Source organism: Anarrhichthys ocellatus, unplaced genomic scaffold, assembly GCF_004355925.1.
Source record: "Anarrhichthys ocellatus isolate YVR2014 unplaced genomic scaffold, GSC_Weel_1.0 scaffold9, whole genome shotgun sequence".
NCBI lineage: Eukaryota > Metazoa > Chordata > Actinopteri > Perciformes > Anarhichadidae > Anarrhichthys > Anarrhichthys ocellatus.
The window spans coordinates 10,385,478-10,397,592 of record NW_022280039.1 but is presented as its reverse complement, the minus strand read 5'-3'; the positions used below and the strand labels follow the sequence as shown (position 1 = coordinate 10,397,592).

At 41.3% G+C, this 12,115-nt stretch overlaps 1 protein-coding gene across 4 annotated transcripts in view; it reads left to right on the top strand.

Annotated features, from left to right (window-relative positions):
- ksr2 (kinase suppressor of ras 2) overlaps positions 1-12,115 on the top strand; it is a 94,355-nt gene that overhangs the window by 66,333 nt on the left and 15,907 nt on the right. For all 4 annotated transcript variants that reach the window (XM_031849586.1, XM_031849587.1, XM_031849585.1 and 1 more), the window contains 6 exons: positions 2,030-2,078; positions 3,018-3,379; positions 7,490-7,586; positions 7,675-7,808; positions 8,754-8,888; positions 11,486-11,615. In XM_031849586.1, coding sequence (XP_031705446.1) covers positions 2,030-2,078; positions 3,018-3,379; positions 7,490-7,586; positions 7,675-7,808; positions 8,754-8,888; positions 11,486-11,615 — 907 coding nt within the window. The remainder of the gene's footprint in view (positions 1-2,029; positions 2,079-3,017; positions 3,380-7,489; positions 7,587-7,674; positions 7,809-8,753; positions 8,889-11,485; positions 11,616-12,115) is intronic.

Sequence of the window (12,115 nt, the reverse complement as noted above, 5' to 3'; positions counted from 1 at the left end):
ACTGTGAAATTACGATTTAGGGTCAGAAAATACAGTCAGTAATTAGGACTGCCTTTTTATCCTGTTCACTTTTTGTTCATATATCTGTCAAATAGTTTTGATGTGAATGGGCTTTTGCCACCTCTGGACCAGTGCAGATGATCTACAAGAATAAAAGTCTCCGATCCAGTAACTCTTTCCAGTTTAATCTGGATACAAATACATTGAGTATTGTTTTCAAAGAACAAAACACACAGCCCTGTTCGGAATGATTTTAGAATATAACCAAAAGTGTGTGCTTGTCGCAGTGAAAATGTCTCATCTGATAGTCAAGAAAATGGCCTCAATAAAGGACCATACTGAGAACAAAGACATTCCACATCTGCATAATATTCACAGATTCAGGGTTTCAGGTGTCTTACAATCAGTTGATTTAAATTGAAGGAGAAGGTACTGCAACGTCACAGATAATATTTACATACTGTATATTGAACATATACTTAAATGGTTGCTGTCAATGTAACATCCACTGAGACTTGATGAAATCCTTTTTAAATCATAAGACATTAATGCTACAACATGGTGTGAGGTCATCACAATATTATATCAAGTACATTGACAAGAAAGTGTAAACAGCATGTTCGCTGCAGTGACGCAACCCAAACTGTTAATTTAATACAGCTATGATAATACATCTTCCATCAGGTCACTCAGCATGCAGCCATGAAGGTGCACATCTCGACTTGATTCACTCTGATTGAACACTCTGATTGTAGTTCTACTACCAATCACATCAGCGTATATGCACAATTCATCCAAAAGTGTTATTTACAAGATGCAGTGAAGTCATTGATCATGAGAATGCCACATAATGTGTATTGCTCAAAAATAAATATTATTAAAAAGATTTGGATGAATCATTTTTTTTTTTTTAGATAAGGAATTCTGAGCATATACTTCAACTCGGCTCAACATGGAGAAAGGCTGAGCTAGCAGCTAATGACGCTAACAGTGCAACCAACGACAACAATGCTGACAGAGTTAACAGTGTTTACCAGGGGAGTAACCAGAGGGACGGCGTTATCAGCGGTAACCGAATAGAAAAAGATAAAACCTCTGGTTCTGCTGCATCGATTTCAGTTATTTTATTAAGGGGCAATCGTGGCTCAGTGGTAGAGCAGGGTCGTCTTTCAATCAGTAGATCGGCAGTTTCCATCCCAGGCTCCGCTAGTCCGTGTCAATGTGTCCTTGGGCAAGACACTTGACCCGAAATTATAGTAGTAGTAATAACCGGTGTATGAAGGTTAGATAGTCCTGATGGGCAGGGGGCATGGTACCGTAGCCCCTGCCATCAGTGTATGAATGGGTGTGAATGGGTGGATGATGCGCGATACAAGTACAGTCCATATCCATTTTACCACTTATTTTTGAACTGTCTCTTGTGAATCCGACCGTCTTTCAGGAGAGCAATGCCATATCGTTGGAGTGGTCTTCATAGTATACCCTGTGGCAAAAATGCCAACACAAATGAAATATGTTATAAACCCTCCACCACTATTCAGCCATATGGTTAGACAGCTATGTTCAAGAATTTAACAATAAAATCTCCAAATAACCATCACGAAATGTCATTAAAAAAGCAATATTTACCCATACGCTCTAAACTCACACATACGCTCCGAATGCTCTTTAAACTTTAGTGAGTCCATGCAGGGGTAAAGTGTCACGTCATGTTTTATCTCCAGTTCATCTCCCTTTGAATGACTTTCCTCTTAGAATATCTGCTCTAAGTGGGAGTAGCATGAATATCTAACATCATAGATGTAATAAATAAATAGTTTTGTGGGCATCAATCAAAAACTGCCACATTGTCAGGACACTAGATATCAAGAATTGATCAGTAATACTTTATTTGAGCATTAAAAAAAACACTTTAAAAATCTGAACAATGGAGTAAAATAATACGTAGAAATAAGGTTGAAAAGGGACCTACTTTATTTACGGTGTTTTCTCATGGATTTATTTCTACATCTGTTCTTCTTGCTTTTAGGAATGAGGTCAACCCGTTACTTCAAATCGAAGTTGATCCCACATCAGATGTGAGTCCTGCTTTTAACCTTTGTGATGCTTTTGAATGTACAGTATGTGAATGTAACTTTTGTCATTCGTTGTGAAATTACTTGTGAAAGCAAAATGAAGATAAATTACATTTGTCGCCATCATAACATAATTTAGCTCAGCTATCTGAGGAGCCTCCAGGTACGTTTTGTGTCAAAAAAGATGCAACTTGACGTCAACGCTGTAAAAATGATATACAGTATCTTCAGAAAATAGGATGCAGATTGCCTTGAATAATATTCCAGGAGGCATCTTTGAATAGGTCATTTTCACTCCTGCAATACATTATATTTCAAATCAAATCAGAATAAATAAGTCCGTTTTCCCCCATGGCTGTTTTCCCATTTCTCTATTTCTTTTTATTGGTAATGGCCTAAACAGCCATCATTATTTCAAAGGCACATAACTTGATAAAAATGATTTGATATAGAGGCCACATAAATGTATGTGTAGAGTGTTTTTTTTAATATACATGTCAGAGCCTATTTAGGCTTCAAACAGCACTGAGAACATAAATATACATTGGAAAGAAAATTAAGGCATTTCTTTTCAAATGACGAAACTGCCATGCAATGTTGGGGTTAGAAATTAACTAAAATGCATAGATAAAGAAAGAATCATTGCATATGTAGTAATGTACAAAAATAGCATGACACCTTAAGGCATTGCATGCAGTGGATAAACAACTATATATGTTTCTTTTCACTTAAACTCCTACTTACTTTGGGGGAGGTTTCAGCAGATTGTAATCCTCCAGCTGCTGAATGATATTTATCAGAATAAAAACATTTGACATCTTGGTAGAATATTTTAAACCACCTCTCCGTGTTGGATAAGGGCATCTAAATCGACATACTTGCAAATCGGTGAAATGCAGCCCCACAGCTACCAACGAACAGCTCAATTTTGCTTTTCCACAGAACGAGGAGGGCAACAACGAGGACTCTGGTGACGAGTTCGAGGAGATGAACCTGTCGCTGCTGTCGGCTCGAAACTTTCCTCGCAAGGCCAGCCAGACCAGCATCTTCCTGCAGGAGTGGGACATCCCGTTTGAGCAGCTGGAGATCGGGGAGATGATCGGCAAGGGGCGCTTTGGCAAAGTTTTCCACGGCCGCTGGCACGGTGAGGTGGCCATCCGCTTGATCGACATCGAGCGCGACAACGAGGACCAGCTCAAGGCCTTCAAGCGTGAGGTGATGGCCTACCGCAACACTCGCCATGAGAATGTGGTGCTGTTCATGGGGGCCTGCATGAGCCCTCCACACCTGGCGATCATCACCAGGTGAGAATAAAGATGAGACGGGGGGATATGTCAGAAATGTCTCATCACTATTTGTAACCGGTGCCGACAACTTTATCTTCACTTCGCCTGTCTCTCCTCTGTGAAACACAAGCTTTTAAACGACCAATAACAAACTGTTAAATGGTGGCAATGTCTGGGGCTCTTCGATCTATAATCCTCGCTTGTTCCTGATTCGGGCAACCTAAAGTAGCGATAGCAAGGTTATTGCTTTTGTTGGGATTTTTATATTACAGTGGCGCAAATCACTAGACAGCGTTGCACTGCTGTATGCAGGGGAAACATTGGAGTCATAGAACTGCAACTGATAGACTGTGCACTGTAGCACGATACTAAAGATCTGTCTGTAAAAGCAGATTGCAGGGACATTTTAATCGTTCACGGTCTAATATCGTCATATTGCACACCTCTATGACACGTTGTCTTGTAAATGAAACTTTCTGTGTTGTCATATTTCTCAGCTACAGATCTAATGTCTCATCTCCATTCGCAAAGTATGTTATATATTCTACGCAACTCCATTTCCCTTGTTATTGCAGTGGCAATGGTGTCCAGGAACAACACACTCAGAAATCGAGCACATTATAGTATGCATACTGATTTCTTTTGAGTGTACTCTTCCACTTTTCAAGTGTGAACACATGACATACTCAAAGACTACTCACGATGGCTGAGTAAAACAGGATCAGCAGCTCCTGAGGTAGGTTGAACTTCCTGAGCTGGCGCAGGAAGTACAACCTCTGCTGTGCCTTTTTCCGGATGGTGTTGATGTTGGAGGCCCACTTCAGGTCCTGGGAGATTGTGGATCCCAGAAACTCGAAGGTCTCCACAGCAGACACAGTGTTGTTATGTATGGTGAGGGGGGGCAGTGTTGGGGGGCTCCTCCTGAAGTCCACTGTCATCTCCACAGTTTTGAGCTTGTTTAGCTCCAGGTTGTTCTGACTACACCAGAGGACCAGCTGTTGAACCTCCCGCCTGTACGCAGACTCATCACCGTCCCTGATGAGGCCGATGACCGTTGTGTCGTCTGCGATCTTCAGGAGCTTGACCGTTGCGTCCTCTGAGGTGCAGTCGTTGGTGTAGAGGGAGAAGAGCAGTGGGGAGAGCACACAACCCTGGGGGGCGCCAGTGCTGATAGTCCGGTTGCTAGATGTGATTTTTCCCAGCCTCACCTGCTGCGTCCTGTCAGTCAGGAAGTTAGTGATCCACTGGCATGTGGAGGCTGGCACAGTGAGCTGGGAGAGTTTGGGTTGGAGTATTGCTGGGATGATGGTGTTGAACGCTGAGCTGAAGTCCACAAACAGAACCCTTGCATATGACCCTGGGGAGTCGAGGTGTTGCAGCATGTAGTGCAGTCCCATACTGACTGCATCATCCACCGACCTCTTTGCACGGTAGGCAAACTGCAGGGGGTCCAGCAGGGGCCCTGTGATGTCCTTCAGATGGGTCAACACCAGTTTCTCAAAGGATTTCATGACCACAGACGTCAGCGCGACGGGTCTGTAGTCATTCAATCCTGTGATGGATAATACGTCAAAACTGAGCAAACATTACCACATAGGTAATGTGGTATTCTCAAATTGAGAGAATTCATTTGTTTGTCACTTGTATCTTGCGGACAACTGAAAGTTGTCATCTCACCTCAAAAATGAGTGTTTGCTTTGCTTCTGCATTCTGAACTTCGGTAGCTATTTGGCCTCCAGAGCCGGTCCTTGTCCCCTGGGACTCATTTTAGATCAGCCACAGATCGGCCCCCCTTCTGGGGCACAATGAGCTTAGAGTGGCTGACAATGAAGCGCTCAGAGGTTTATGATTAGAACGGGCTGCTGGAACCACCCACACCCACATCGCCTGCTGTATTTGTCTTGACTAAAGCGTTTGGAGTGAATTCTCTCACATTGAACAACTTTAATTGTTGCACATTCACATTTCTTGCAGCAAGTATTTTCTCATTTGTAATTTGGCTGTGTTTTTGTTAAAGAACATCACAAGGAAAGCTCTCTAATTTAGTTAATTAGCTAATAATGTTCAAAAGGAAATTTGTTTGGATATTTGCCACTCTCACGCTGCCATCAACACAGGCTGTGAACAAAGAAGGATGTCTCACTAAGAAAAATAATTTACCCCTTTTGTCTCTCTTTTATATGCTTTTTGTTTGACAGAAAGATTTTTCTCTATTAAGAGAAGAAAAACAATTTCCATGCTGGACTCGCAGCTCACAAATGATTTGGGAAACAAAGATAAATGTAAAAAATTGTCTCCACTGCCATCACATTCACTGTGGTTGTAAATATTTAAATAACGAATTGACTGACTGATTGAGATGCGTGATTGCAGTTGATGCCAGCTGAAATTGTCAGGAGTGCAGGGGAGCTGACAGATGAGCTGGCCGCTTCTCAAAAATCCTCACTGCTGATTGCTGAAAATAGCAAATGTCATTGCAACAGGTGGCTTTGTTATCCACCAGTGCTCCGCTTCTCCTATTACACTATTAAAAAAAAAAAGGGAACTTCAGTTCGTCACACTCTTGCAGCCCAAAGTGCAAAATGAATTGTGTAAATTGGAGTGTTTTTTGGTTTATTGAGGAAGAGAGTTATCAGGTTGCATTAGTGAAAGCATAACTATTGATCGTTTCATTTGTCACGAGTGACTGTGGATCGATGTTGCCGGGTAAACGGAACACCCAGCAGTGACATCTGTGATGTGACGTTTTTATGGATTCGGCATAATTACTCACATAGGTGAGCTTTCAGCGAGGTGGCCTCATTAGCGTTTACTCAGCTGAGAACCATGAAACGCTGCCTCTGTGTCTTCAGTATTGCTCATTCACATCACGTTTGTCGTAGGTATAGCAGTAATTGTTGCCATAATACTTAACGTGTACGTAAGTTGTCGACCGAAGCCACACTGAAGGCATGAGCAACATGTTTGTGCTGAAAAGAGCCTTCAGGAGAGAGAGCCACTCAAAATGCAGCTGGTGTCAGGTCAAAGTCGGGAATGAATATGTATGAACTGTTGGCTTCAGGTGCTTTGTTGGTTACCTGTGTGGCACAGTCAGGGTTGAGGGCTTCAGGTGTGATGCATGGTGGGTGAGGGGGGGGGTTGGTTTTAGAGCTGTCTATTAATACGTCGTTGTGATGGCACCCCTCCAGAAATATGACACCTCCACGCATCGCCGTGTAACATCCTCACCTTGGCACCGAGTGGGGTGTTGAGTTCGAGAGCCTCTTCTTCTGTGGGAGACCAGCCTTTCCAAAGAGTCAGCCGGTTTCAATTATGAACAAAAGCATTTAATACTTCTGATGCTAAAACAGTTGCATAGAATATGACCCGCTCACCCCAAAAAACGTTACCACCACACCGTGGAACAGGAGCAAGAGATTGTGAGATAAAAATGAAAAAAAGTATACAAAACAGCTTTTGTGATTGTTCCTGTCACAGTACGTGTCTCTTTTTATTTGGTTTGATATGTAAAAAAAAAAGAGCTGATTTCCATACTAAGCATATGGTAATCATCTTTGAACAATGCGTACTAACAATGGGGCATTTTCATTCCTTCTCTTCTGCTGACAAGCCTTGAGTGCAGCATTGGCAAGATAAACAGCAGCGATAAAGTACCTCACTGAAGTTAATTTGTACAGCGCTTTCAACAACAATGTGATCAAAGTGCTTCACATAAGACATAAAACACAAATAAATAGAATTTAAAAAGAGTCAAATGGAATAAATAAACAAGATAAAATCGAATTATACAGAATAACAAAATAATGTGCAAGATGTGAATGAATAGTCCCGAATATAATATATTAAAAGGCAGTGGCAAACAGAAAAGCTTTAAGGGTGACCCAGACCTAACATTATGCTGCACTATTTGTGGAACAGTAGTGGGAGAAGGATGCTCATCACTGGCCCATAACAGATGGTCAGCTGTTAGAAAACAGAGGCACTTTGATGGCACAAATGTACCTGGGATTGGTCTCAGGAATGTGATCCTAGGGTCGACCTGAAATCTTTGTCAAATGTGAAGTTATTGAAATGTCTTTCCTTAGTCAAATCAGTGACTTGAAATCTTGTCTTCGTCCTCTCTTTCAGCTTGTGCAAAGGCAGGACTCTTTATTCTGTGGTGCGGGATGCCAAGGTCGTCCTGGATGTTAACAAGACCAGACAGATCGCACAAGAGATGGTCAAGGTAAAACAACTCAACGCCGATTCCCCAGAACACTTCTGCGGTGCACTTCATATTACAGAAAAGTCACATCTCTCTGTTATGTCCTCAGGGGATGGGCTACCTCCATGCTAAGGGGATTTTACACAAAGACATGAAGTCCAAGAACGTGTTTTATGACAATGGAAAAATCGTCATCACCGACTTTGGACTCTTCACCATATCTGGGGTTCTGCAGGCTGGCAGGTAAATTATATTCAATACACATCTGAGACGGGAGCACTTCTTTCAACATGTGCAATATAGGAATTTCCCTTGGACACAGATTGACTTTATTATAACAGTATTAGCACCCATGGCACTGAGGCAAAAAAACATTGAGTGGAATTAAATAGTCTACATATTCACAAAAAGTGAAAAAAGTAATGATGTTCTTTTTTTTCACATATTTTAAGACTAGTAAGCGATCCCTAAACGTTCAGTGTTTTATGTAATACACCTGCAATTTTAACAAGCTATTGTTTATATATGTGCGGTGTGGGTAATGAGATAGAGATGGTGCTATATATAGATTCAACTCAAAGTTTATTATTATGTGTGAATTATTAAGTCTGGGCTGTAATGAGCCTAACGTGTTGATATATGGACCCAGAGTGTGATTATTTACCTAAGATTGTTTGTCCTGGGTCCATCTTTACTTTTGACATGGAAGAAAGTCTCTCCTAACTGCTGAAGGACACAAACTATGTCAAAGAGAGGTTTTCCGAGCAATAGAGAAAAGGAGTAGCCAGGTCAAGTATGAGCAGAGATTCCACAGTTTCATACAAAGGAAACGGTGAATCACTGGTAACGATCAAAACGCTATAAATTGGTTCTCGCTCCACCAACAAATAGTCTATCTTCTCCCATTTACCGTGTCACGGCTGGGCAAACCAGTATTCACATATCGAATCTGCTCAGATTGAACTCATGAGGCCAAGACTTTCTTCAGAACCCTTCAGAAACAGTTTGTACTGTAGTGAAAGACAGACGACTAAAAGCATTTCCTACAAAAATCACCTGTGTTTTGCAATCAAAAAAAGTTAAGCTATTCAATTCTACAATTTTTGAAGTAAAGAAGATACTCTAGCTGTGTGGGTAATCAATAAAAACCCTGACGAGTCTCCATCTCCACGTTTTCTCATTCTGCAGCCGGAGAGAAGACAAACTGAGGATCCCCAACGGCTGGCTGTGTCACCTGGCCCCAGAAATAATCCAGCAGCTCTCTCCAGACACCGAGGAGGACAAGCTGCCCTTCTCCAAACAGTCAGATGTCTTTGCTTTTGGGTAAGTGTCTTCTTACCTGATTCCCTCCTGTTTGTTTGTCCAGACGATGGCGGAGCCTGATGTTGGAGAATCACAGCCCACTGTTGACAGAGAGGGTTTACAAACCCCAAATATTTGTGTGAATTCAATACATCGTTTCTTCCTTTTACAAGTCAGCGTCCTAAAACTCCACATCACGTGGTAAAGAGGCAACTCTCATTAACAGGTTTTCAGATCTCATTATAGATGTTCACCGCTTGCTGTACAAAGACGTAGATAATGTAATAAGTTCGTGATTTTCTAAATGACAATTTTACTTCTGTTATTGTCAGACTTTAGATATCCAACTTCTGACCATTTAATGAGAGAAGGATTTGAAATTTGAAAACTTAATTGCTTAAATGATATCTGATTTTGACATGGACCCCACTTGGTTCCATATGTCTGATTATGGGCAACATCCAATATTCTCAGACACAGTGAAGACCCCTGACTTGGCACATATCCACATATTCTGGAAAACCAAGAGAGAGTTACCTTCTTGAATTTTAAACTGATTGCATAATTGCAGGAAGAGTAAAAAAAAAGAAATGTGTGAATGTTGAGGAGCCAAGAGACGTCAACTAATCGATTAGGCAGGAGGAGTGAATCAAAGAGTAGGAGAAGCTTCTCATGGAAGCTTTTACATTCGGGCTTCTACACATCTGCTGCGTGGTAGTGTTAGTCAGGTGAAAGTCTCAGCTGCACAGGAGGTGATGGGGTTTAATGTGTGGCAGGCAACAGTAAACGTTTTTGTGTATTGAATAGAATCATTTAACCTTCAAACAGAGCATCTAAAGAGAAGAACACTACAGTGGCCACAAATGTAAACATTCCAACATATGTAAATATAGCGAATATAGTAAAAATCTGTCGCAACTGGAAAGAAAGACTACAGGTTTTTACAGACTGCCGAAAGCTACATGTTCGAAAATGAAAAGGTGGCGGGGGGGGTTATAATTTTCTTTTTGATGTAGGAAGGGGTAGTCTAAATCTTTTGGGTCAGGGGATATGGCCTTGATGATTCAACAATGTATTATCATACGTCATCTTAGAGTAGCTCTCACCTTCACTTTATTCTGCATCTCACAGTAACAGTAAGCGGAACTAGTAAATAATATATCACATAAAAAGTGACGGTGACAGCTTGTGGTTTGAAAGTAGAGAATGGTTGGAATATTTGGTAAACAAGACGCAAGATTTTTTTGTCCTACTCTATAGTGAAGGCATGACACGCCCCTTCTCTGCCTCTGATTGGCTTACCAAGTTAGCCAATCAGAGGCAGAGTAGGGTGGGTCATGCCTTCACCATGGGAGGATTTGATATTTAGCAAACGGGATGCATCATTGTGTAACACAATTTAGGAAAGTGCTGATTTCACTTGTCTTGTCCACTCTGGTGGTGATGTGGAAATTATTATTCCATTAACTGTGTTTACCTGACATCAGCAACTTCCTCAAATCCTGTCAACAAACACACACACACAATAATGTTTAAATTAGTGAGTTTCAGAGAAGCCAGGAGGCGAATAATGTTACATTTAGAAAAGGGCATGATGGGTGTTTCCCCTTCATACCAGCCTTTATACTAAGCTGCTGGCTTTGGCTTCACAGTCAACATACAAACATGAGAGGGTTAGCAATCTTCTCATGTCAAAGTATTCTGTTAATACACAACACAAAACCAGAGGGGGGGGGGGGGTATTGAAATGCAGTGTCGGGCTTGGCACAACAAAACCTCTCTTTATTGCATTTCAGCAGCTGTAGTATTCGTATCTTTTTGCCAAACAACCCAAAATGTAACACGTTTGAACCATTTGGACCCGAATCATCTCATTTAGTTATTACGTACACATTACTTTTTGAGTGTCACTCATGGTTTCCTCAACCAAAATGTTGATTTAAAAATCCCCACGGCTCCTGTTCTTCCTCTGTTGCCATTACTGATTCATTTGTGGGGGTGGACCCTGCTTTGTTGACTCCGAGCACAATTGCATTTTCAGATGGTCCCCCATATGGAGGTTCTGACGCGATATCATTCTAAAAGTAAAAAGAGTGCAGCACTGGCCCACAATGTCCAGCTGCTCTGATAACTCTTGTGTTACCTAGAGGTGACCCCCATGGCTTTTTTACATATTCATCAACAACACGCCGTCATTTTCTTTCCCCTACTCCTGGCGAAGAGCTATTTTTATACGACTCGAACTTGACGTGCAGGAGCAGAATGAAAACCACTTTGCGCAGGGAGGGTGGTGTGTTAATTTTGCATGAGCAGTAATTAAAAATATGATGTTTCTTTGACTTCTGGATTTAAACTGTTCTTCAGAACTTGAAGTTGAAGGCAAGATTTATCCACAAAATCCAAGTTTTTTGTACAGACCACGATCCAACTGCACAGGAGATTCTTCTACAGCTCTACAGTGTGATGGTTTAGAGTTGTGCGACTGAAATCTTGCCCGGTAGTGTTAGCACTGGGCGGGATGTGAACCCCTCCACAAGTGTGTTTTGAAGCTGTGGTGTTATTCTCTCGACAAGACGACCCAAAGCACTGACCACCACTCTGCTCCTCTTTCCTCACAGCACCATCTGGTACGAGTTACACGCACGTGAGTGGCCTTACAAGAGTCAGCCAGCAGAGGTGATCATATGGCAGATTGGCAGCGGGATGAAGCCCAACCTCGCCCAAACTGGCATGGGGAAGGAGATATCAGTAAGGGCTTTTTTTCCTTGTTCATTTGTCACTCTTTTCTTCAACCTTAAGTGCACAGTTTTCAAGTTTAAACTTTTATTTAAAGTCCTAGTGCTGCAAACGCATTTTATGAACGTTGATTATTACTTTTGAAATGAATTTGCATGATTAAGACAATAAGCAATCTGGGGCTAGATTCACAGAAGAGTTTTTAAGATGATACTCGGAAACAAAGAAAGTTTTTAGAAGAATGCTCACTAGAGGTATTTCAACTGAAAAACTTACTAGGATGATAAGAAACATTTTAGCCACCCTTATGGAATTTTGCATGAATGCACTTCAATGACCCTGATGGTTATAAGTCATTCGGAAAATATTGTTACTGTCTTTAATGAAAGATTGATATGACCAAGGCAGAAGTTTTGAACAAAGCTGTGTGGTTTATTAAATGTGGGTACAACATTTATTAGTTCATGAATGGATAGCTTATTTAAAAACTGACATGAAATAGTTTGCTTACA